This window comes from Hippichthys cyanospilos, chromosome 22 (assembly GCF_059441005.1).
Source record: "Hippichthys cyanospilos isolate Australia breed blue-spotted pipefish chromosome 22, RoL_Hcya_1.0, whole genome shotgun sequence".
Taxonomy (NCBI): domain Eukaryota; kingdom Metazoa; phylum Chordata; class Actinopteri; order Syngnathiformes; family Syngnathidae; genus Hippichthys; species Hippichthys cyanospilos.
The window spans coordinates 5,233,234-5,260,081 of record NC_142390.1 but is presented as its reverse complement, the minus strand read 5'-3'; the positions used below and the strand labels follow the sequence as shown (position 1 = coordinate 5,260,081).

Sequence of the window (26,848 nt, the reverse complement as noted above, 5' to 3'; positions counted from 1 at the left end):
TTTTGTGGCCCCAAATTCATTCCTCACTAAACGTGCCGATAAAAAAGGAATGAATTGGGTTATATCCTGTAAATATTTCCTGAATATTTAAAATTATTTGTGTACAGGACAATAGGATGTATGTGCAGGGATTTTTTTTTCCCAGACTTGAGTCACACCCTCTGTTTGGGGCATGGATGAAGACTTATCTATCTATCTATCTATCTATCTATCTATCTATCTATCTATCTATCTATCTATCTACAGTATTTAGCAGGGCGCTAAAATGTGGGTGGAGGGCTGCAAATGGCCCCCCCGGGCCCTATTTTGGGCACCTCTGATCTAGTCGCTGGTTCAAACTTTTTTGGTTTTGAAAATTGTTTTTTTATGTCCATTTGAAATGGATGACCTCTGGACATCAGTCTCACCTGGCCTGCTGTGTCCAGTATCTCCATGGTAACAACCTCATCATCAATATTGGCTTGATGACGATAGGTGGATTCTGTAGGGCACAAAAAAGATCTACATTTTTTCCCTCTCAGTTCAGTTCTCTTTACGGTAATGTATTGTCGCTCTACAAAAGTATAAAAAGCATTCAAGCTTGTCAGGCAATGTGCTTGAATCGACCCCCTTGTAAAAGCACATCTGTGTAAACACACGTCCTTGTAATATAGAGAATGTTCCCGGGATTTAGCGTAAAATATCTCAACGGGAGGGGATTTGGATAGTGTTTTCTCTTTGTGATTCTGCGCTCACTTTTTGTTGTCTTTACCGGCTGTAGTGCGTCATGCATTTGACGTCGGGACAAAGACAATAATGTCTATATAATCGGGTTTTTTTTTTCTGGTTCATCAAAAATATCACAAAGACGGAAAATTCTCGGTTAGAGGATGTTTGAGGGGATTTCAATGAAACGTTTCAATCAAACAACTTTGAAACACAGTGACTTTTTTGTCTCCTTTAAGCTCTCCTTCCACGTTCCAGAACTTTGAAGCGAAGGCTCGTAAACTTTCTTCATCGCCAATATCTTCGGCGGCCAGCTACTTTAAACAGCTTGCAGTGGGCTTGAAAGGTTCGCCTTTTAAATGCTCTGCCTGTCTTAGCTTGAGAGACGACTCATAGTCCAGAAACCACTTGGCTCCAAATGTGTACTAGCACGCTAAAGGAACATTATGTAATAATCGCACACTGTCGAATCGGAGCTTAAAATAAACCACGTAAATTGGACTATGAAGTATTGTTTAACTTATATATATATATATATATATATATATATATATATATATATATATACACATATATGTGTATATATATGTGCCGACGCTTCAGACATTTTAAAACTCCACCAAAATACACACAAACACACACTTACGTGCATATATAAATAAACACATATAGACACATACAAATCCACGCATATATACACTAATATATATATATATATATATATATATATATATACACTAATATATATATATATATATATATATATATATATATATATATATATATATATTAGTGTATATATATGTGTGTATATATATATGTATATATATATATATATATATATATATATATATATATATATACATATATATATATATATATACATATATATACACTAATATATATATATTAGTGTATATATATATATATATATATATATATATATATATATATATATATATATATATACACACATATATATACACTAATATATATATATATATATATATATATATATATATATATATATATATATATATATATATATATATATATATATATATATATATATATATATATATATATATATATATATATATATATATTAGTGTATATATATATATATATATATATATATATTAGTGTATATATGCGTGGATTTGTATGTGTCTATATGTGTTTATTTATATATGCACGTAAGTGTGTGTTTGTGTGTATTTTGGTGGAGTTTTAAAATGTCTGAAGCGTCGGCACGGCGGGTCCGCCAAGCCCCAGGTGCTTCATCTTAAGTGACGTCAATGGGATGTCAGGCGGAGGCGGCGGCATGGGGATTTATTTGTTTGGCCTAAGGCTGAGGAGGAGAATGGGCCGAGCTCGTGTCCTGCGAGACGTCCTATTTCTAGAGCCATCGCTCTGTCGGCTGCTGACGGCGCCCGTTGTGTTTACGTGCCGCGGGACACCGGCTTGGTGGTTGTGAGCTATCAGGACAAGAGCAGAACTATGTTTCCAAAACACTTTCAAATTAAGCTCATTTTGCAACATTACCTTTGGTAATAAATGAATTGGACATTTCCACTAACAACCCAGGCTAAACTTAGTTCCTCCTTGTTTATATATCTATTATGTACAATATATGACTGTGTGACACAAGATGTTTTTCTAACAACCTAAAACCTTGATGCAATTCAATTGGGCCAACATGGTTAATTCATACACTTATTTATGCTATTTTAATTCAGCTTGTCTTTCGAGGCCGCAGCAGCAAATATCTGCATTCCCCGCTGCTAATTTGTCCATTTTTTTGTGAACAGCTGACGAACGCGTAAGCAAAAACAAAGATTTAATTGGCTGCTTTTTGTGTCTCCTGGCAGCGAACACGCAGGGGCAACACTTAAATACGCGCTAATCGGATAATCATCCAGGCTGCGCGCTTCATGGGAGATATTTTGCCAGTCGTCAGTTGCGAGCGCTCTGCGTAATCATGCGCTTCTAAGAGCAGCACTCAACACGGGTTGATTTACTGACAGCATGTTTGGACACCCTCCAAAGTGCTCTTATTCCCCAGACGCTCCTCAATGTCTCTTTTCTGCTCTTGGAAGCTCTTCTGCGATAAACTGTAGTATTGTACTATTTATGTCCCTGGTAGTGGACATTGGTTTTGCTCACTAGCTTTGGACTCATTCAAGCTACCCAACTAAGTCCGAGTGTCCTCACTTTGCCGCCATTTTCAATGATGTGCTAACTTTGCTGAGGCGAAATGGACACAACACATTAATGGATGTGCAATGAATGTATTATGCATGTTGTCCAATTTGGCATTAATAAATAAAGTGGGATGCTACAAATGTGTTTGTATTGGACTTCTTAATGCATGGCATGAAGACCTCATTGAGGCGCGCCGATGAGATATTTTAATGAGTTTGGATAATAAACTGCAAATGACTGTGTGGTTAATGCTTATTAGATTTTGTTGTTTTCCCCTTTTCATAGCGATCGCTTACCGAGGGTCGGGTCGTACTCCCAGATGAAGCGTCGAGTCAAAAACCTCACCACCAACGCTGCAAAACAGGTCGGATACAGTTAATTAGGACATAAGCTGCAACTCATGATTGGAAACTCATTCAATGCCAGGGACGTGTTGTCACGTTTTTTAAGAATCCAGACATTCAGTCCCAGATACTAATCGATTTTAAAAGTTTAGTATTAAGTGTGGGATTGCATATAATGCCAGGGACGTATTTCCACGTTTTTTAAGAATCCAGACATTCAGTCCCAGATACTTATCGATTTTAAAACATGAGTATTAAGTATGTGGGATTGCATATAATGCCAGGGACGTATTTCCACGTTTTTTAAGAATCCAGACATTCAGTCCCAGATACTTATCGATTTCAAAGTTTAGTATTAAGTATGTGGGATTGCATACAATGCCAGGGACGTATTTCCACGTTTTTTAAGAATTCAGACATTCAGTCCCAGATACTTATCGATTTCAAACTATAGTATTAAATATTCTTAAATATTTTTTTAAACCCCAGATACTTTAGTCTTTAAAACTTAACTATTAAACGATACTTAACTATCTGGGATTGCATTCAATGCCAGAGATGTATTTTCACGTTTTTTTAAGTCAAGACATTAAATCCCAGATACTTAAGTATCGATTTGATACTTAAGTATTGCACACTTAATTATCGATGTAATAGACAAGCAACACTTCTTTCACAGATGACGGTAGAAATTGGATCATATTTTTCATCCAGAAGCTGCAATTCTGAGAATTTGGCCAACATTTGGACGTCAATCTGAACGGCCAATGGAGGGAGAGTCAGGTGTATCGAAAGAAAGGCGTTTACCAGCTGTACCTAATTCAGTGCCCTGTGACGTCTCTACTTTTAACAAGTTCTAAATAACCGTTTGAGGTTCTGTTCCCAAATTGTACTGGCCATGACGACTCCGAGCAATCTTTCAAGTGAAAACAACTAACAAGCTGTTTTTGGAAGTCCTTCTGAAGGATTGAACTGCCTTCAGGTGTTGCCTGTCTTCAGCCCGCTTCCAAATGAGAAACAAAAGGAGAGACGCCGAGCCGAGGGCCCCGTGACTCATTTTTCCCCCAATGCAACCCCGGCCAAGGAAATGGTGTAAGTGAGGCCCCGCCAGCACCTTTGGAATTGATGTAGCCTCGTAAGCCGGCGAAGGCCGACATCCGCATCATTATCTGAGACGCCACGGCGGCCGTCTTTGTTGACTTGATAAGGCTCCGATGGGAAGCGATGACAGGCGGATTTGTTTCCGTTTTTGAAAAAGAAAAGTACTAGGTCGTTGATTGAGGAGAAATTGTACAACGCAAGCTACCTTGTTGACAGTGGGCCCAGCACCAGCTTGTTGTGTGTGGAAAAGTTGCGAGATGCCACGAGAACCTGTAGATAGGTGTGACAGGAGTGAAAGGGTTGAAAAAAAAATGAATTTGCTGCGCTAGGATGGGGGGAAAAAATTCAAGCTATTGATTCATTGATAAGCGATAAAATAACTTGCAGTACTTTTAAGGCCAGCAGGGGGCAGCCTCAGTGTCTTGAATGGGCCCAAATGGAAAGATGATATTGTTCCACTAAAAATACATGTGTAATCCTTGTTGTTTGCACTCTTTGCACAGTATTAGGCATGTGCTCACGCTTCCCTTCACTGCATCTCCTTTCAGGAGCCGTCATGTGCCCGAGTGACTTCTAAAGAACCCCGAGAGGTCCACTTGACTCCATGCGTCCAGGTATGCTTTTCAGCTTCCAAGGAGCCAAAAGGGCGAAAAAGGCTTTTTGTTGGATCGTGTGCCTGTGCCACGTTTCATTACACTCGCACGGAACGCCTCGCGGTGCTGCTTGTCCTCCCAATTTGTCATTTTGCAGACAGGGAGGAGCTGCAGAGAGATGTAAGCCAAACCCCTGGAAACATTTCCTAAACCTGCACAACACTCTCAATCTTATTGTGCTTTTTTTTCCATGCCCTAGTTTAAAAAAAAAAAAAAAAGCTGTGTCATGACAGATCACATGAGCAGGTGTGCCTAATATTATGGGTGGCGCGTGTTTGAACGTCCCAGCTGCAGCGGCCTGGAATCCGGCAAGGCAGAACAAGCGATAGTGTGTGAGGTCCGCTCTTCATTAGACGTAACATTATCTCCTCCTTTTCACCGCCGCGGGAATAAACGTATAGGCATGGAAAAGAGGAGCCTTTGTTACTATGTACATGGTGCCCCAGATTCGCTAAAGGTTCGCACCGGGGTAACAAGTGCACGCTATCGCCGCTCCGATCCCGTCACAAAGGGGGGGCGTTTCATTGACTGTGATGAGAAAAAAACTGCCATAAAAGCTCCCTTGCCCTACTTGTATAGCACACTAAGCAGTGACCCTTAAATCATGCATTCTTTGTAAGAAGCAGCCCGAGTTTAGCCTATCGCATCAATGCAAAGCACCAAGCTGCAGCTAATGTGCGAATTTGAATTTGAGCAACCAAAACACGATTGAAAGATAGCTGTTGTTGGACTGCGGCGTCCAACTATCTAAAAGTTAACAAAATATTTTTGGGGTCACTCCAATTAATTGACTGTTCCTCAACAGCAATTTTCAATGAACTTAATATTTACTGAGCTCAAAATAATTCCTGTGATTTACCTGTAACTGCTTGCTTACCCTGTTTCATAAGTTAAAAAAAAAGGGGGGGCTGCCCTCAGGAGGAAATAACATTACATATAGTGCATGTTGGCATTTTTAGTCAGAAAAAAATGAGAAAGCACTAAGCTGTGCAACGGCACCCTGCAAAGAGCTTACGGAAAAGGACTCGCTAAAAGCTTCACTGGCCAATTAGCTGCGTCAGCTATTTGACTATTAGCGCTTTGGCACTTTGACTTTTTCCAACCAATATGAGACCACAGATCGAGCGCCAAAGAGCGCAGCTGCTAATTGATTCAGGCACGTCAAACCGGGCGCGGAATTTCAGGCTTACTTTTTAAAGCCCTGCTGCAAATGCATCAAATTAGCTGTTATTGTCTTGTGTGCGAGTGCAAAAAAAAACTACATCGTAAGTAACCACCACTGACCAACATTTACCATTGGAAATTATTATATTCATAATGATATTAATGTAAACAAAAGGTATTTTTTCCCATTTTTCCCAGTACCTCCCTCAAAGCATCTTTATTCTTAATTTCTGGTTGCAAAGTTTGACCAACTTATCTGGTTGATTTGTTGACATTCCCCTGAGTGCGGCTCCATCTAGTGGACGCATAATGCAATCTCAGTCACGACTGTAGCTTCTATTCTATGCGCTTTATAATCCGGTGCACCTTTTAGTGTGTAAAATCCGATACTTTTGTTTTCTTCCAAAATGAGGAATACATTTCGATAAATGAGTGCAAAAAATGAGTTAAATGAGTGCACTTAATCTACACCATATGTTGTTTAAAGCGTTTTTCCAAGATGTCATCTTCCCCTTTCCAGTCTTAACACTAATGTAGTCACATAAATCTATAGAAGGATCGCTAGCATAGCCTGATGTAATGCATTTTCTTTTCTTTTTCTTTTCCAATACAAGAAGGTTTGAATCCAGTACACAGTGCGGATGGTTGTGTTATTCTTGCAATATAATAGACGTCAGGTAAAAAGTCAGAGCAACACGCCTTCTGCTTGCCTTGGAGCAGCTCCACAGGAAGACAATAATCAAGGTCTCGGAAGGGCCTTGAGGGCGCTCGAAAATGCCACGCTGGAGTGCTCATTGATTTCACACCTCTAAAAAAAATGCAATAAACAGAGCTCAGATTCCGGAGGTTTGAACAGGAAGGAGGTTAGGATTATGCATGGCATTTGTCCCTTTTTTTTTTTAACTTTTGTTTCTAACAATAGCACCACAGCTCCATTCAAGCAGAGGCTAGCACCACGCCTTCATGGAGACATCCAATAGCAAGGAAAGACGATCCATTTAAGGGTTTGGGGGTGGTTCAAGTGCAGCAAATTGCTCAATGCGCTCAACGTGATCCAAATTAGTAATCGTGAAAGTGTCACAATATTGGAAAAGCGCCGCCAGAAAGCTCAACTTGATATGATATATATCATTAAATGCAAGAATAGGTTGCGAAGGATCAAGAAATAAATAGATAATCAATTCCCAAAGTAATCGATTACTTACTTTAGTATGGGAAATAATCTTTAATTACTAATATGAATATTACTTTCGGTAATCGAGTCCCAAAAGTAACCCATTTATTTTAGAACCTAAAGTAATCTTTGGGTAGGTTTGTTCTTTAGGTACTTACCTCCTTATCAGTTTCTTTAAGGGTAAATTAAGTTAATTGATTACTTTAAGTACTTAAGTGCTAAAGAAATTACATATTACATTACATTATGACTTCAAAGAATCATTTGTTAGTTACTAATGGCGTCGTTTATTTTAGATAATCCAGAAATAGATAATCAAGCCCAAAGTAATCGATTACAGATCATTTTCTAGTGCCTGAAGTAATCTTTAATTTTTAGGTACTTAACTGAATTTATCCTTGAAGTAATTGATTCGTTTCTAAAGTCATTAATTACTTTAGGGACTGAAGTCATTAATTACTTTATGTACTTAAGTGCTAAAGAAAATGATTTATTATTAATTTAAAAAATCCCTTGTTAGTTACTAATGTAACTGATTACTTTAGGTAATCAAGAAATGGGTATTCAAGTCCCAAGGTAATTAATTACTTTAGGTATTTATTTTAGTACCTAGTACTTATTTTAGTACATAAGTTAATCTTCAGGTAGGTTTATTCTTATTAGGATCAGGTACTAAAGTCATTAATAGCTTTAGTGACTAAGTAATTGATTATTTTCGGGTAATTGATTCGGGCATGAGAAGTAAAGAACATTCCCTCAGCCAAACATTTGAAAGAAAAAAAGTGCTTTTCAAAAATCAAAAATAGTTGGGCACTTTGATAAGAATTTTGGGGGAGATTTACAACAACCCCAGTTGAAATGGAAGCTTTCTTTTACTGTGCACAGATGTCAAACAGTCCTTTGTTGTTCCCCAGTTGATGCAAATATGCAAGGCTCAGGTTTCCATGGCAACCAATTGCAGGGGCTTTGTAGAATCGTCTTCAAAAAAAACAGGTGATTTTGCCAATATGTTTGAGCATGTTAGTTTGAAAATCCTTCCCGTTGCGCTCCCAAAATTCCGAATTTCCTTCCACCCGGCGCGATCTGAGAGCACGGGATCTTTGCGAGCTGAGATCTTTTCTTCAAGTACACCAAGGTCTTACGCAAGCCATTAAGCTAACATCAAAAGCACTTAACATTCTGGGCGGCGGACGCGCGTTCAATCACTCTGAAAGCCGCTCGGGATCGTTTCCAAATCTCTTATCTGAGAAAGTCCTACCACGCCGATCGGCTGATAAGACCCCTCGCATGCCTCGCTCGGCTTTTCCTGCCTCGTTTCTTGATCCGAGGAATGTTATCATCGCGGCGAATGGGAACGAGATCCCTTTGCGTTTGCTAATGGCCTCGCGGCCGTTAATTGATTACGGCGCGATGCTGTCATTTCCTCCATCTCTGCTATCATTTCCATCTAAATGTTGCAGCAGGGGACCCATTGGGACATACAGCTGTGTTTCCTTCCCATCCAAACATCTTGGGGGGGGGGGGGGGGTCCATCTTTTGATGGTTAGCATAGCTGCAGGCTGCTTGAGGTTCAGCTGTTTTATTTACCGGATTTTTTTTTCCTCATTTTCAAGCCCCATATTAAGGGGGTCGACCAATTTTTTTTCTACATATCTGTGTTTGACTAACATTAGTAATATCATGTCGTTCACAAGTCTTAAAATGATTATATATACTTCGAATTGGATTTAGTATGCATCCGTTTGAGGGCGTTTGCGCAGAACATGGCTAAAATGCAATTTCGAAACAGCGAAGGGCAACCTTCCTCGCTCGGATCTCACAACAATGGTCACTTGGGTAAAGAATATCCCAAGTAAGATGATCAGCAAATCATCTCCCAAGACCTCCATTTCAAACAAATAGGATGCGTCCGAAGATGACTACCCGTGGAAGAGTAACCAGGATGTTTGATTGCTGTATTGAAGAGTTGGATATATTCAGAATTTAATCCAAAATAAAACGAAATAAACCCTTTTTTTTTAAATTAATAATTTCAAGGACCCAATGCAGACAGACCACGGACCCCTAAGGTGTCCTCGGACCCCACTTTGAGAACCACTGCTTTAGCCAGTGTGTTATTGTCTGCTTGATTGATTTTTACTGTATGCGTCCCTCAAACGAACTCCTGAATTTCGACTTCGGAACCACATCATGTTTGCATTAAGTGCTCTTTTTGTCTGTCCGTCCAGATTTTTTTCCTGGATGCCCCCCAGATGACTTGTAGCCTTCTTCACGTGCCAATTGGCAGACGTGCGCGTGGAGCGGAATCCAACCAGGAGGTGGTAAACGGCGGGATTTGCCGAGCCGACGCAGGTCTGGCGCTCTCCTATTGTTTTTGTTCTGCTGTCTGGCCTTCGGACCAGAAAAGAGGGATGAGCCGGGGGGAACGTTACATGAGATGTTTCATAAGCCCGGCGCACGCACGCACTCGCTCACGCTAGGAAATTTATTTCGTAAAAGTGTTTTTATTAAAACGCGCACCTCGGTTGTTTTTACAGCGGACGGAGATTACATCAGGTGAGGATATCTTATCCTGCTGTGACTTTATTGGTCATACGATCGCTTCATATTGTACTTTATGAAGTCGGAACCAAAGCCCTGATCAAAATTTACGAACGTTCCTTGGAAAGGAGAAAAAAAGCTTTTGGGTTTGTGTTTTCAAGAGGCAAGATTTGGTGACCTGATGACCCAGTGCAAACAGATGCTCCAATTCCAACATAAACTTCACTATTGCTTTCATGGCAATTTCCCATACTCACAAATCAGATAAATGTTGCCTTTAGTTTTTGCTGAGTGGCGAATATAAAGTGCACGCAAAGAACGCACACAAATTTCATTGATTAAATTAGTCATATAACTCAATTACAAATGCTATTCATTCCTCACTACACAATGTAATATCAACCGCGGCCAGAGGGGGCGCCAAAAGACAGATCAAGCCAAACGAAGCCCAAATACTAAATCACAGATCTATAACTTTCGAAGATTAATTAGGTTGGAATCAGGATATGGTTGGGCAATCATTTTTGATGGTTAATGTGAGGAGCTTGGAAATGCATGTCCTCACAAGTATAGGCTTATAAACATGTGTGTGGGGGGCAGGGAGCGTAATTGGACAATGTTTATGCGCAGCTGCAGATTTTCAGAGGAGCCACACTTGAGTTGATCCACTCTGGTCCTGATTAGTGGTGGGTGGCGCCGCGGGGGTCCACAACACACAAACATCACACACCTTTCGATAAGAGCCCCCGGCAGCAGGCTTTGTTCATTAGCAACACGCTAAATGAGCACAGATCCAAGCCAAACATGTGACGTCAAGATCAGCACTTGAACATGAATGCGTGTCCGTTTTTCGACACATCGATCTCATTACCGATTTCCTGAGCGTGCTTCAACTCGTTCGCGGCCAGCTCAGTGTTTTGCCGATATATTTGTTTGTGTCCACTCTGGTGGACGTTTGTGTTTGTTCTATATCTTTGGACTCATTGAAGTTACCGTCCAAGCGTTAGCAGTAACTAAAGTCATGAATAGGCCTAGTACAGGGGTCGCCAACTCCGGTCCTCGAGGGCACCGATCCATTCAAATTATCATGATCGATATTGTGCTCCTGCTGAGCTTCCTGATGAGCTCTTCATATGAATCAGGTGCAGCAGAGGAGGGTTACACTAAAAAATACCATACACATATATGTATGTACATATATATATATATATATATATATATATATATATATATATATATATATATATATATATATATATATATATGTGTGGCTTTTGGAAAGTCGAGAGCAAAACATCCAATTGATATCTCATTTTTTGTTTTTTCCTCCCACACATTTCCACATAGTGACGCTTCATTAGCATCCGTGGGTTGCTGCTAAAAGGGGGGCTATGTTTAGACCAGTGCCGCCCATTGTTGTCCATATTACCGAGGCTACGTGGCACTTTGCGCGTGTGCCTGTAATTTTTTTCTTTTTTTTTTGTTTTTTTTTAAAAGAGCAAAGAGAAGCATGTGAACAATGACGTCGGTGTGTGCAGAGAAAAGAGGCGGTGTTGAGAGCTTAGATGGAGCAGACTGATAAGCTTGATGGATTCACTGTTGCAAAGCAATCACAGGCTTTATTTGCCGTCGATATGCCAAATAGCAATGTAAGGCCCGAGACTTTTCCCCTCAAGGTGATTTATGTGAAGTTAGCTGATGTTTTTTTTTCCTACTTTATCTTGACAAATATTTTATGTAGCTCCACATGTGTACATAAAGTTGCATGAGAATGGGTCACAGTGACTCTCACGGAAATGGCAATAGATTGATATCAATTACTAACTCGAAAGGAATTGATCACTATTTACTAATCGAGTACTTAATTTCCGAAAGTAAAAACGCTTTAATGGTTGATTACCTAAGGTAATGGGCTACTTTTTGTACTTTAGTACCTAGAGTAATCGGTAATTGAGTACTCTAGTACCTACTTTAGTACTTAATTACCAAATTAATTACTTTAGTACTAAATTACCTGCATTAATTGAGTCCTTTCATGCTTAATTCATGTAATACAAACTGATTTTGACCCTCCTTTAGACGAAAACTTGGAGAAAAAAAAGGAAGTACCTGGGATTGATTGCCTGGATGCTGAAATATGCGTAAGAATATTTATTTGGGATGAATGAGTTCAAACGAAAAAACATGGAGAGAGTTTACCTGATTTGCCCACTCCTGCTCGGCCTAGGACAGCAAGTTTCACCTCCGGACTTTTGGCCATGGCGGCAAGCTCGTCGAGCCAATCGGCTAACTCTCAAGACAACCGGCCATCTTCTGGTTCATATGGGAGAAAACTGCATCTGCAGAGAGTAATTTTTGTTCAGGCACTTATTTGGCTTGCAAACATTTGCATTGGGGGTCCTTGGAAAATGTGTTTTCCAAAAAGGGGTCGCTGACTCCAAAAGGTTTGAGAACCTGCTCTAAAGAGGACACTAGGACTTTGTAGGGTAGCTCCAATGAGTCAAAAGAGCTCTACCAAAAACGAATGTCCACTACAGTGGACAAATAAATAGCCTGGCTCTCAGGAGGATATTTGAAACCAAAAAAAAAAAATACAGAAATTCACACTGGGTGAAATTAGGGAGTGGCGAACATACACATAGATTTCAATACACACACACACACACACACCGAGAGGAGCTTCTGTAATCATTCCCCTATTATGCTGGTACCCACATGCCCATACATGGTGGCCACGTGCTCCTCTTTTTCTTTGTGGGTGTCCAGCTGACATCCCGAAGCTGCTAAAGACCGATTAGCTTTATTATGAGCGCGCGAGACGTACGGTCCTGCAGGAGCAACCCCAAGCGCACTTCTTGACTGCGTCAGTTTATGTTTATCCCTCCTGGCTTCATTAAACACAAACGTGCACGAATAGGGACGTGAATCTAACAACGCCATTCGCCGCTAATAGATTTCCCGCAGTCCAATTAACTTCCCAGACGGCGTTGAAATGGCTGCAGGGAAAACAAAAGCCTCAATTTGTTTCTTTTAACAGCCTACATCAGGCTCCTTCTTTGTCTATTCCACGGCGCCAGATACAGTAATACCGCAGTCAGAGAACAACTCCCACGCAGCGGCAGCAGCAAGGGGGAAACACCGCTGAGCGAGTCTCCCTGCCAACATGGACATTCCCGTCTTTTGCCGTTTCCACCGTCCGCCCACTGCGGCCGTTTCCTCGGCTTGCCCAAGCAATGCCAGCGCGATCATTAAAGCCACTCATTTATGAAATAAATGCAGCGAAACTTCCCCGAAGCAATAACGCGCAGGATTGATTTATAAGCAAAATATCCGTTTAGCTCAAAGGGTCCTGCAAGCGAGGGTGGCCGTAAAGTGACAAATAAATAGTTGTGTAAGTCTGGCCACATGTTCCTTTCGCCACATAAAATCAAGATGATAACAAAGTGCAACAACTGCATTTCATTAAGCGTACAATGGACACCGGTTCTGGTAAACAAAATCTCACAACAATAATAATACGATAAAACTTTGACAGCGTTTCATACAGATGCCAAGCAGACATTGTTTTATTTAAATAATTAACCATCTCTTATTTAAGTCAACTTTAGCTAAGAATACAGTAATTTTTTAGTCTGGCATAAAGTTGCTTTACTGGCCCGAAAAAACGCCCAACTTGGCTGACTTTGAAAGGGTCGTAATGTCACGTTGTTCCGTGACATCAGCCCTCACTGTGCATCTGTGCTTTATTTTCAAAAGTTGTAAAAATGCGTTAACAGACACTGTATATTTATAAGTGAAATTGAATTAAGAATATAATATATATTATATGTCATAGTAAGAGTATTATGACTTTTGAAGACGTTTGCCTTATGGGAGTCCAGGCTAAGCCAATCAACGAAGTCATCGAAAGGCTTAGAAGTGGTCCTCTAGTATCACTAAGTGGTTTTGCGGTGTCAACACAATTTTTTTATTGCACCCTGTTTGCCAGTTGCCATTGAAAGGATGAATGCAAAAATCTTGGAAAATGCATGATAAAACATCGGGTTTTCAATATGTCCAAAATTGACCATGTTTTCAATTTTGGATGGCAGTAAATGAGTCCAACATGGGCTAAATTTGAGTCATCATCTTTTGACAATCGATGCAATATTTTAGCCTCCTTGTGTTTTGTTTCTTTGTATGTTTTTCCTTTGATATCACACACAGCAAAAAGCACGAGTTAGGTCAAAATTTACTTAGAAAATATTTCATGTACAAACACACTTTACCACTCGCTGTCGACTGAAAATGACATCACGCGCGCTCAAGACTCAGGTAACGACCAATCGCGGCTCAGATGTCGTCTGGGTTTGGCGAGTGGCAAAACGTGTTTTTAAAAGACATTACAAGGCTCGAAATAGCCGAAAGAGACCTCCTCCCTTTTGGGACTCTAATTGTCCTGTCAAACCGAGCTAATGTACTTTTTTTTTGTTGTTGTTGTTTTTGTTCTGGTTTGCCCGTGTCCCTTTTCTGCGCTGAGAAACGAAACGGGGGTGGTGCTGAGGTTGAGGGAGATTACAGAGTGCAGATTTCCAAACCATGGGAGGAGACCTGCTGCAGCACATGCTATAGAAAGACCGGCAACCGCAGGCCTTTCATCAAAACACACACGCGCTGGACTTGTGTAGTGACGGCGAACGTGCACTGGAAATACACTCCGAACAGAAGAATTTCCATCCACGCGGACTCGAGTTGAAGTCTCATGTGAGCGTTATTGCTGTTGCATTCCTGGACTCGATTACAATGTCACGGATCATCTTCGAGGTCCCAATAACAGCTTGTTAACTAATCAAGCTTTCATTTCCTCCCGGAAACGACCACGTCAGTGCGACCACATTGCACATGACAAGCGAGGCCAAAGCACATTTGGCAGCAGACGCACAAGGTGACCCCGAAGTCCACTGAGACGTGGACTATTATGCAACGAACAAGGAAGCTTGTGAATGCCAATTATGTCTGCGTCCCAAGAAGAAGAAGAAGAAGAGGAGGAGGACGGGGAAAGAAGTTAGAGAAGATCATCAAAAACAATAACCGCTGCTGTATTGTGCCTTGAAAATCAGAAACCTTATTTCATAATGTGGACTTTCGTCAAACCAAATGAGCGATATTATCACTTCCCATTGAGAAAATGATGCTAACGTACTCATTCTGGGGAGATAAGCCCGAGTGGGGGACTCACCAATGACGATGGCAGCGAGCGGCGATCTCCGGGAGACGAAGGGAATAAATCAGTGTCCCTCCAGGTAGATGCGGCCAAACACCACAAGACTGACGGATGGATGGCTGGACGCCACGGGGAGTGTGTAAAGGGACGCGGGGAGGATGAGGAGCAGCTCCCTCGCTACTGTGAATGAACCTCCAGCGGGCGGGCAGAGGTAATATAAGACGCGGAGTTCCCAACAGTGACGAAGTCCGCATGCCCCTTGCGCTAGCACCAAAACAGTGCAGACACTGACATCTAGTGGAACGTGTAGGCGATGCAGGGCTATGATAAATGCATTCACTTCACGTGCTAAATAGTCTGCTAAATTACTCGTGCGCATGTGCGTTTTTGTGGGGATTTTTGCGTTTTCGGGTTTGCTTCCTTGTCGTTTTTGTGGTTGCTTTTTTTTCTCAGTTAGCGTCACAAAGTTTTTGGGACTTGTTCTAAGTGCTTCCATATCGTTCATGTAAGCGCACCTCTTTTTTTTTTTTTTAAGTTGCATTTTTGCAAGGTGTTTGCTTTTTTTGTTGGCTGTTGTTTTTTGATTGTTTACATCATTCCTGTCTGCTGGTGGCAGTTTTTGTCCCTCTCAGCCTCCGTAGTGTCCCACTTAACAAAACTGTCATGAAACGTTTTAGCTTAGGAAACAACAATTTAGCAACAGCTCACGTTGCAATTAATGTTGCCTTCAATTTGAAAAGAATGTTCCTGTCACGGCGAGAAAATAAATTAGATATCTGTTGAAATCCCACCTCCAATTTGAGAACCGCAGTTTGTTTAGTCTAAATGAAATACCGATAGTGTTGAATCAAAAGGAGGCATGGGCAAACATCTGCTTTTTAGACGTCGATCAGCATTTTTGCCGAATTTTCTGATGTTAGGAACCAGACAGAATAAAAGAATCTATTAAGTTCCCCAAATGATTGACACGTTGTTCCACTACTAATGTGTAACATTGTAAATAAACACATTTCATTTGGATGTTTTGTCTTTGAAGATCAGCAAGAATCTGGATGCGTGCCGTCCCCCCACTCATGGGTTCCCTCCCACTTGAGTAACTTCTGCTCTTGCGGTGGCGCGCCGCGCGCTTTGACGCGCCGCCCCGAGAGCCATGTGAGGCGTGCAGCTGACACCGCAGCAAGAGGATGCCGTCGCTGCTGCTTCTCGTCTGTCTTCTCTGGTGGCCAGCGGGCCGACGCCTCGGGACGGCAGGCGTCGGCTTGACTGCGGACGGGGACGTCCGCCACTTGGTGGCCACGCGTGACGCCATTTACGTAGCAACCCATGAAAAATTGTACCAGCTGAGCCGCGACTTGCGCGTGGTCCACGCCGTCAAGCAAACGGGCATCCTGACGGGACCGGACGCCACGTTTACTCGAGTGGCCGGAGATGGGTGGAACGAGACGTTCAGCGTCAACGTGCTGTTGCCGTTTGCGGAGAACCGGACCCTCATCAGCTGCGGCGTGACCGAAAACGTGTGCGGCTACTGCGAGCTGCTGGCCTTGGACGACATCTCCGCCGTGCTGCACAGGGAGGACATCCTGGTGGGGACGCCTGAGCGAACCAGCGCGTCGGTGGCCTTCTTGGTGGCCACCGACAAGACCAGAAGCGACTTCTATATCATGACCGCCATCCAGCAACGCAAAGACAAGAGCTCGGGCACTTGCGGCTCCTTTACCCAGGCCGCCTACCTCCACGACACGGATAACAAACATAACAGAGGCATCTTCTCCATCTCCGGCAGCGGCGTCAACACCAAATTCAAAATCAACGGCGACGTGGACTTTGTGGATGGATTCCAGGTGAACTCTACCATCTATCTCCTCGCCAACGTGCTTTCCTCGGAGGCCGGCGGCAACAAAGTCCGACTCGTCTGGATGGAGGCCAGCGCGGGAAAGGCCGACACCATGAGGTCCCTGCGAGGAGCCGTGCTGGTCGTCCCCGGGGAGAAGGGCGCCGTACTCGTGGCCTCCTCGCCGCTCCCGCCCCAACCGCCTTCCACATTGTGGGTCGGCGTATTCAGCGCCGACGGAGATCCAGGAAGCACCCGGCTGGTTCTGTTCGACATCACTCTCGATCCGCAGTTGGAAAAGGTTAAAGACCCGGATTTCTGCAGTACCGTTAAATGCGAACGCCAAGACGCTAAGGTTGGTTCTTCTGCAAGTTTTGCCTCCTCACCTTTGATGCGGCTGAATCGGTTCTCCGCGTTTGTTTGCCCAAGGTGCTGCAGCCTCTCAAGGTGCTCTTCAGGCAGAGCTTCATGACGTCGGTACTGGCCACAAAACAAGGGAAGTGGATGGTCTTCTTCGTTGGGACAGCAGATGGACAGCTCATTAAGGTGAGTGGATATTAAAAAGAAAAGTTAAATCATCCCCCTGAGAGCCATTTGCGGCCACTGTTGTGTCCATTTTGTCTCAGGAAGACACCGAGGAGAGTCCAGGTTGTCAGAGAGTTTTTTTTCATTTGATGGTGTCGGTTTACCATTTTTCCTAAGTGACTGTTTTTGGTGCACTTTTATTTTTTGTCGTGTCGAAAATATCCAGTCTAAACATTTCCACTATTAATATGGTTTGTAACCCGCACAAATCAACTGAGGAAAAAAAATCGAGGTGTCAAAGGGGAAGGGAAAAAAAGAACACTTTGCAAAAGCGGTTGCGCAAGTGTTCACATCCTGTTCTTACTTGGGGATGTGACCTTGTTCACAACGGACCAAACTATTTCAAAATGACAGTTAAATGACAGTAGGCACAGCTACTTCCTGGTATTTTTTGCTTTCCCGCAAAAATAGTGAGCAAAATAGTGCGCCACCACAACACAAAACAACAAAAGTCGCTTCATGTTCTTGTAACTTGCTCTTAATTTGAAATCAAGCTGTACTGTTGCTGACATGGCATTATGAAGCAAAATAGTCACTAAGATCATCTAGCAGGAAATGGCTCCATGTTCCAATCGATTTGCTCTTAATTTGAAATTAGCTTTGCCGATAGCACAGAAACGCCGTTAAAAGAAACGCAGAGGTTTCCGCTTTTGCCTCCTTTACACGGCAACAACTGCGACACTGTTTCGCGTGAAAGAAACATCTCCCAACTTCTCGTGAAATGAAGAAGGCAGAACGAGCCCGCATCAAAAGGAAAGCGCGGCAAATAGGCCCGTGCAAATAGATTTGTTTCGCTGAATCTTTGTGCCGATGTGATTAGCATTCCGCCGTCACACAAAGTTTCCTCGACTGTAAAAAATGGAGCAGTGGATCACGTTCTGGGCCATCTCGTGGCTTGACCTCAACCGCAAGGAACGCAACGCGCCGAGCATCACGTCACACACGTTATTTATGCTCAGGCGTTTCAGCCTCGCTCAATAACTAATTGACATTAATGCTTGTTTTCAGCTAAGCGTGGACAAAAACCATCGCAGCACTTGTCCCACTTTGCTTTACTGGACCGACGGCGACCGCAAAGTATTTCCCAGCATGCACCTGGACCAAGTGGATGGTAAACACGTGTACGCGGCCTTCGGTCAGCAGGTTTGCGTCCAGTCGGGTTTGAAAGGCGCGGATGTGTCCAATGTGTTTCGGCGGCCTTAGTGATGAAAGTGATGGGTCCCGCAGGTGCAGCGCGTGCCCGTATCCAAGTGCCGCACGCACAAAACGCTGGAAGGCTGCTGGTCGTCGCAGGATCCCAGCTGCGTCTGGTGTCATACCAAAAAGAGGTCGGACATATTAAAGCATCTTCGGCTGCTCGAAATGATTGGGGTTGTTCCATATCATTTTTTTTTTTTACTTTTAAATCATCACTGTAGTGATACCACTTGTGTTTTTGATGCACAAAAAGCAACGACAGAACATTTTCCTGAAAATCTCATTCAATTAACTTATTGTCTGGTATAGACATCAAAAACTCATTTGATAAACTCATCTGATATTGATTTTATGAGCTCCTTTAATAAGATAAATAATAAATTAAAATCTTAAAAAAATCTAACATATATATATATATATATATATATATATATATATATATATATATATATATATATATATATATATATATATATATATCAATATATATATATGATATATATATATATATGATATATATATATATATATATCAAATATATTATTATTAAATAAAATTACTTCCCAAAAAAAACAATAATTTTGAAGAAATACCTATACATCCCAATAGAGCAAATTTCCCCCAAATTTGCATGAAAGGTTCGATCTGTAGTTTCTTGATTATGACAGTGACGATGTCTTTTTCTTGTTGTTGTCAGTTGCACATTGAAAGACGAATGCCAAAACTCCAACTGGTTGTCTTTTCCTGACGTCTTCCAGAAAAAGCTTATTTCCTACACGCTGGAAAAGCAGAGAGACGGCCAAGTAAAAGCCTCGACGCACTCTCATAAAAGCAGCTGATGGCCATTTTTAAATACCCCCCCTCCCCGGGGCTCTTTCAGATCAGGTTGGACGTGCAAACGCACGCGAAAGTGGATCAGGATGCCAGGGAAACTTTTGCCTGCCAGTTCTCCGGAAAATCCCGCGAGCTTTGCAGCAGGGACGGCCCTCCGTCCAGCTTCCCACAATGCACCTGCATCTTCTCCAACGGCACGCTTCGCAGCGGAGGTCGGTCCATTCGCATCGGCTCAAACCGCCCAACCTCCGTCTAATAAAATCCCCCTGCTGTCATTTGAAACGTGGAGGCATGGGGGTGACGGTGAAACTCCGACTGGGCTCGATGGTTTTTGCCGAGGTCCTAACGCTGGTGGCGTGCCCTGAGCTGAGGGGCCGGCCTCTCGCTGCTCTGTGAGTCCCATAACAACAACAAAGACGCCTTGCGTGATGGAAATGTCTTTTCGTGTTGACGCTCAAACCTTTCTTTTCAGGTGCCAGAGATGTTTGGATATTGGCTGCAGCTGGACCAACGGCAGCTGTTCCTGGGCTACTCCTGGAGGAATTCATGTAAATATGAGGGGAAAACTCAATATATATATATAATATATATATATATATATATATATATATATATATATATATATATATATATATATGTCCTTCTGTGTGGCTTCCAACAGGACCAAGTTTGCCAAACAATCCAGTCCCAAATGAGCGGATCTGTGAGTCTCCATCTTATCAAGTTTACGCTGGTTATCTCCAGCTGAAGTTTCAAGGAAAATGTAACAATGTGTTTCCGGTTAGAAGCCCGAGATCTCCTCCGTCAACCCCAGTGTTGTGTCTTTCTATGGCCACAACCACGCTGTTTTGTCTGGCTCCAACCTGGGTCCTGTGACCCGAGTCAGGATCCAGACCAACGTGGACTGTATGCCCCCCGAGTGAGTGTTTGAAAGCTCGGCCTTTTGTATTGCTTTCTTTTCTCTCTAATGACACATTCATTCTAGGGTTTTACCAAATAGAATTAACAGGAAAAGTAGCATTTTCAAATTATGAGCAAATTAATTAGAACATAAGCAATTGTTTTTGGTTTTTTTCATTCAAGCATTCTTTGCACAGGTTGTACATAATTGGAAAATGGCACTAGCCACTGTTGTAGCCTTCTTCCACAATTGTTCTTGGAGGACCTCTCATAAAGTGTCAAGAAGCACTGATTCCATTTGGACTCCTTATCTCAGATCCCCCGTGTGGAACAACACTGGCGTGAAGCTGACGTTCCACATTCCCGCCATCCAAGGCAAAGGAGTGGTTCGCATCTGCGCTGTCCTCCCGGATGGCAGCTGCCACGGCAACGGCACGCTCACCTACACGTCGGCCCCATCCTGCACCTCTGTGACGCCCAGCAGCACCTGGAGCAGGTTTCAATACATATTCATTTATTTTTTAGACTTTTTTTTTTTTTTTTGGTAAACGGCAGCGAAAGCTGATTGTAGGTCAGGGGCTATCTGATCTGATAAGTCAGCGGCTTCTCAAAAGTCACATCTTTCAACATCAAACTTCTTTCCCTTTTCTGTTGCGACATCTGAAAGTGGCACTTTCAAGAGGCATTGCGCTTTACGTTCTCCATTTTTGTTTGTTTTTATTGTATTTGCTCAAATTATATATGTTTGAATATGTTTTCTGAGCAGGTTTGTTTGTCTTTAACAAATGGTTGTAGTTTAATGCATATTAGTCATCGGATTTTTCACACCGGATATTTGTTGGAGGTGATAAGAGGTAGGAAGTATTGTGTGTTTAAAAAAAAAAAAAAAACTCACCAAAAAGGAATGGCTGTTTAATATTTTTATCTTAATAACAGATGAACCAGCTGCAAATATACAAAATTCTGCTTTGGTTACATGCATGCATCATACTACAAATATTGTAGTATGGGGCGGGGTGCAGCAGTGGTTTCCGCTGATCTGATGAATTAATGCTTTTTTCAAGGCTATGACAGAAAGAATTTTGATCTTTTCAAATTGAGAGCAAACTAATTGTAACACGAATCAATCCATTCCTAAATTCTATTTTAGTGAGTAATCAAATACACCAAGAGATGATTCTTATTGTCCACTGGAAAACAATACTTTCTTATTTTCAAATTAAGACAAAATGAATTGGAACATCAAGTAACTTATTGTGAAATTGTGTTAGAGTGGCTCCTTTTCCAAAAGATTTTCTGCCTCTATTTCATACGCATAAACATATGTATAGCATTTTCAAAATCAATGCCGTGACTTTTTTTTTTTGCAATAAAAATAGCTGACATTGACTTGCTGTTGTGTGCTACGCAGTGGAAAGAGGAAAATCACGCTGGTGGGATCCAACCTAGAAGTCGTGGACGGCGTGGTGCACAGTCACGCCCGACAGGAAGTCAGCCTTCCTACCAACCGAAGCTCCCAAGTGAGTCACGATAATCTTCCGAGTGTGCCTCAGTAATAAAAAGTGAATCATTCAATGCCAGGAATGCATTTTCACGTTTTTTAAGAGTCTTAAGTACTTAAGTATTAAATTGATACTTTAGTACATTAAGGACATTATTAACGTAAGTGACATCTCTAATATACAAAATGAAAAATCATTTAGGACCAGGAATAGAGCCTTGGGGGACCCCATGAAATACGTTCAGCTCCCTAGATTTTACATTATTATTATTAGTATTATACCACCTTTTTTGGGGGTGGTTTTTTTGGTACTTATTACCAATTAATTAAAAAAATTATGAGATTTTACTGTAGAAAATTTCTAAAAATGTGTATTTTTTATGCTGTATAAGACTTGTACAAAATTGAAAGCAAGGCACTTTAGTGCTACTATTGAGTAGTGTGTGTGTGTGTGTGTGTGTTTTTTTCTTGGTAGAAATTGATTTACCAGACACCTGCAGCTGCAGCGACGGGCAGTGTTTTTTCCAGCAATTTGTATCTGAAAGTAGCCAATGAAACACTGGCCTGCCGGCAGTCCATCAGCTACCGCCCCGACCCGCAGTTCACCAGTTTCACCTCCACGAGGACCGGTGAGGACGTCCGGGTCACCATCCAGAAGACGCGGGATGACCTGGAGATGGGCATCCAGGATGTGCAAGCGTTGGGCGTCCATGAGGGCAAAGACTACCCATGCGTGATGGAAGCCAAAGATCTAGACAACCAAACGGATTTTTTCATCTGCGAGATTGCCAGTGCGCCCGATGTGAATTTTCGCCAGTTGAAGGTAACGGCGGCAAATGGACTGCGCTGCGTATGATGCCACACCGTTTTTTTTGCCTGCAGGTTTTATACGGAGATAAGACGGTCATTCTGCAGAATACGTCCCATCTGTTCTCTCTCATGTTGCTGGTCCTGCTGCTGATACCCTGCATTATCTTTGGTTCGTGATATCAAACCCTAAATCGTAAATCGGTTGGTTATTAGTGCGTTTTTGATGTTGTTGTTTGTCTTGAAGTGGGGCTGATGCTTTACCGGCGCCAACAAAAGCAACTGACGGTGAAGATGAATAAGCTCATGGAAAACCTGGAGCTTGACATCCGGAATGACATCAGACAAGGTGTGTGGCGTGCAAGTCCAGGGCTCCTTTGGATGGATGGATGGATGGACGGATGGATATATAGATAGATCGATGGATGGATGGATGGATCTAACAGCCTGTTAATACTCAATCTAGATAGATAGATGGATAGATAGATAGATCTAACAGCCTGTTAATACTCGATCTAGATAGATAGATAGATCTAACAGCCTGTCAATACTTGATCTAGATGGATGGATGGATGAATGGATGGATGGATGGATGGATGGATGGATGGATGGATGGATGGATGGATGGATGGATGGATGGATGGATGGATGGAAGGGTTCCATGTTTGAGGGATGGATGGATGGATGGATGGATGGATGGATGGATGGATGGATGGATGGATGGATGGATGGATGGATGGATGGAAGGGTTCCATGTTTGAGGTCCTGAAGGACACTGGTGTCCCCCACAGGTTTTGTTGACATGCAGACAGAAAAGACGGACCTGATGGAAAACGTGGGCGCTATTCCCTTCCTTGACTACAAGCACTTTGCATCCAGAATCTTCTTCCCAGAGGTAAAAAAAAAAAGCCGACAGCACCGGGCCGACGCAAACCCTCCAAATGTTCGCGTGTTTGCAGAACGAAGCTCTGATGGCGTCGTGCATGACAGACGTGGGTCAGGTAGGGTCGCACACAAAAAGCGCCGCCGTTTGTTCCGGCCGCCCTGCGACTCCCCGGATGTGACTTTGGATCAGGTCTCCGTGAAGGTCCGTCTTGACGCGGGCTGCCAGGCCTTGTCCGAATTGATCCAGGACCAGCGCTTCCTCACGAGCATGGTTCACGCCATGGAGGAGCACAAGAGTTTCACCATCAAGGACAAGTGGGTGTCCGCCGCCCTTTGCCGGATTTCGTCTTCCAAGCAGAATTATGTTTTTTTTTCCTGCCGTAGATGCGCATTGGCGTCTCTGCTGACGGTGGCGCTCCACAGCAACCTGTCCTACTTGACCGAGGTGATGGAGGTTCTGCTGAAGGATTTGATGCAGAAAAACAGCAGCGCTCAGGCCAAAATGCTGCTGCGGCGCACCGAGTCCGTGGTGGAGAAACTGCTCACCAACTGGATGTCCATCTGCCTGTACGGATTCTTGAGGGTCTGTTGCCATCGCAGTTATGATTTCATGCGAGACGCAGTTTGTATTTTAAAAATAAATAAATAAATGTGTCCAAACTGTGGCCCGGGGGCCAATTATGGCCCATCATACACATTTTTGCACCCCAAATTTTTGTTTCCCATTTGAAATCTCATACATGTGTAGTTGCTTTCATGTTTTAGTTTGAGCATTTACTGAGCTGTGACATGTCTTGTACGCCCCCTGCAGGAGAGTGTGGGCCAGCACTTGTTCTTGCTGGTGAGCGCACTCACGCAGCAGATGGCCCGAGGACCCGTGGACCGCGTGACCGACAAGGCGCTGTACACACTCAGCGAAGATTGGCTGCTCTGGCAGGCGCAGGACTTCACTTCTCTGGTACATAACTACACACAAAAATTAGGGAGAATATTTGCCAATTAGAAGTTTCCTTTCTCCAAGCACAAGATGAAAAGTCCCCGAACTTTTTTTGTGGTGAGCGCAGAGGCTGAAGGTGCTGTTCGCGGTGGGAAGCGACGGCGAGGTGAGCGAGCCCCTGGAGGTGGCGGCTCTCAACTGCGACACGGTGGAGCAGCTCAAAGAAAAAATCCTCAGCACCTTCAAGGCCAAGTTCGGCTTTCCATACAACGGCCCGCAAACCAGCGTTCATATCGGTAGAGCTTCACAACCCACGTTCATTTGAATAGGATTAATTGAGTGGATTTGAAGTGACCGACCGTGGATATCAAAGTTCTCCAGATCCAAACCGAAAGCATGTGCCCTCATGTTTTTGCAGAGTTGGAAAAGAATGGAATGTTCCTCGCTCTGGAGGAGGTGGACGCAAGCTCTCAAGTTCTCAGCAAAGTCACAATGCTCAACACGCTCCAGCATTACAAGGTGACAAGTTATTTTATTTACATGCATGCGCACATATATATATATATATATATATATATATATATATATATATATATATATATATATATATATATATATATATATATATATATATATATTCTTTTTTTGCATGGAGGTTGCAGATGGAGCTACAATCAAGGTTCTTTCGCGAAAAAATCCATCTGTGAGCCCCCAGAGTAGTGTGAAAGGTGAGCTGATCGCATGTTTTGATGCCACCTTGACATGCAATGCCGTTTCATGTTTGTTTTTCCCAGATGATCAGAACTTCTCCGGGAAATACTTCCACTTGGTAAGAGGCGGTTTGTGATACTTTGGGTGTGACGCCAAAGGAATTTGAGACACGTGTGCCTTCAGATCAACCCGGATGTGGAGGAGGACAAGGGAAAGAGCCCGGAGAGGAAGAAGTTCAAACTGAAGGAAGTGCACCTCACCAAATTACTTTCGACCAAGGTGTAGCACCCTTCCTTAGTTCTCTTTTTTTTTAACTGAAGATAAAGCACAGGAAGTGCCAGTGTGTGCGTGTTTTGTCAGGTGGCAGTGCATTCCTTTGTGGAGAACTTGTTCAGGTCCATCTGGGGGCTGGCCAATGGCAGAGCGCCTCCTGCTGTCAAATATTTTTTTGACTTCCTGGACTGCCAAGCGGACAACATGAAGATCCTTGATCCAGACGTGCTGCACATTTGGAAAACCAATAGGTGTGTTCCCAATATGTTTCTTTAAAGCGGGACAAAATTTCGTTTTTTTTTTTAATAGTATCCTATTATTTGTTATATTTTTGTGGAAAACAAAATGGCTTTGCTGTGCTGTGGCAGTTTACCTTTGCGCTTCTGGGTGAACATCCTAAAGAACCCCCAGTTTGTCTTCGACACGGACAAAAGTCCCCACTTGGACGGTTGCTTGTCCGTCATGGCTCAGGCCTTCATGGATTCCTACTCGCTCAGCGAGACGCAGCTGGGGAAGGTACACGCCCCAGCGCTTGGCTTTTTTTGGTCTTTGTGAGCGAGCGAGCGGACGCCATGTTGTTCTTGTGTCGCAGCACGCGCCCACCAACAAGTTGCTGTACGCTAAAGAGGTTCCCAAGTTTAAACAGGAAGTGAAAGTCTACTACAAGCAGATCCGAGAACAGCCACCAATCACGCGGGGCGAATTCCACAATTTTTTGCAGGAGGAGTCAAAGGTGATAGATAAAGCAAAGGAAGAAACACTCTTCTGAACTTTTTTTTTTTCACCAAGCTTGTCTTCTCTGTCTCCAGTCTCTCTTATTGCTATGTCTGTTTCGCTTTCAGAAGCACGAGAACGAGTTCAATGAAGGCGCCGCCCTCAAGGAGATCTACAGAATGATCCAGAGGTACTTTAGAGAGGTTGGTCAAGTCCTTTGTTATTTTTTTTGCAAAGGTTTAAATTCTGCATTGGGCCCAACAAATATTTCGTGGTTGCCCCGCCAGATCATGGGCAAGCTGGAGGAGAATGGCGCCCCCGCTGAGATGAGGGAGCAACTGCAACAGGTTGAGGAGACCTTTGCAGGGTTGAGGAGCTGCTCGTGGACCTCCAGCAATCCGTGACAGCGGATATTGAATTCATGAAATTGTTTGAACAAAGCTAGCTAATGTGATGTGGACACAATATACGGTAGATGTTTTCAACAAGTTGAAAGTTCTGGAAGTCTTGAAACACTTTTGAGGCAGATGTAAATGTAGCGTAGCATGCAAACATGCTTTAAAGTTGTTGTTGTCAACTGTGA

The 26,848-nt window shown here is 42.8% G+C and overlaps 2 protein-coding genes across 3 annotated transcripts in view; one reads left to right on the top strand and one right to left on the bottom strand.

The window, feature by feature from the left end:
• Nucleotides 1–15,309, bottom strand: part of rerg (RAS-like, estrogen-regulated, growth inhibitor) — a 17,044-nt gene extending 1,735 nt beyond the window's left edge. The window contains exons 1-4 of the mRNA XM_088406789.1: nucleotides 15,106–15,309; nucleotides 12,087–12,226; nucleotides 3,207–3,263; nucleotides 408–481 (exon numbers count right to left, since the gene is read on the bottom strand). Coding sequence (XP_088262915.1) covers nucleotides 408–481; nucleotides 3,207–3,263; nucleotides 12,087–12,147 — 192 coding nt within the window. The 5' untranslated portion in view covers nucleotides 12,148–12,226; nucleotides 15,106–15,309. The remainder of the gene's footprint in view (nucleotides 1–407; nucleotides 482–3,206; nucleotides 3,264–12,086; nucleotides 12,227–15,105) is intronic.
• plxnc1 (plexin C1) lies at nucleotides 14,628–26,848 on the top strand. 2 transcript variants are annotated; one of them, XM_088406788.1, is made up of 31 exons: nucleotides 14,665–15,301; nucleotides 16,127–17,276; nucleotides 17,351–17,467; nucleotides 18,515–18,649; nucleotides 18,734–18,834; nucleotides 19,401–19,506; nucleotides 19,584–19,749; nucleotides 19,827–19,929; nucleotides 20,010–20,085; nucleotides 20,199–20,240; nucleotides 20,323–20,456; nucleotides 20,754–20,933; nucleotides 21,849–21,957; nucleotides 22,414–22,761; nucleotides 22,821–22,917; nucleotides 22,993–23,094; nucleotides 23,537–23,640; nucleotides 23,705–23,746; nucleotides 23,821–23,945; nucleotides 24,015–24,213; nucleotides 24,442–24,588; nucleotides 24,695–24,863; nucleotides 24,986–25,086; nucleotides 25,223–25,295; nucleotides 25,362–25,396; nucleotides 25,462–25,557; nucleotides 25,639–25,802; nucleotides 25,920–26,067; nucleotides 26,144–26,284; nucleotides 26,394–26,468; nucleotides 26,553–26,848. In XM_088406788.1, the coding sequence occupies exons 2-31, from the start codon at nucleotides 16,275–16,277 to the stop codon at nucleotides 26,667–26,669; spliced, it is 4,554 nt and encodes a 1,517-aa protein (XP_088262914.1). In that variant the 5' UTR covers nucleotides 14,665–15,301; nucleotides 16,127–16,274; the 3' UTR covers nucleotides 26,670–26,848. The 2 variants fall into 2 exon arrangements, 1 of the variants encoding a protein (XP_088262914.1); XR_015864253.1 differs by lacking the exons at nucleotides 25,639–25,802; nucleotides 25,920–26,067; nucleotides 26,144–26,284; nucleotides 26,394–26,468; nucleotides 26,553–26,848 and having other exon boundaries at nucleotides 14,628–15,301; nucleotides 25,230–25,295; nucleotides 25,462–25,553.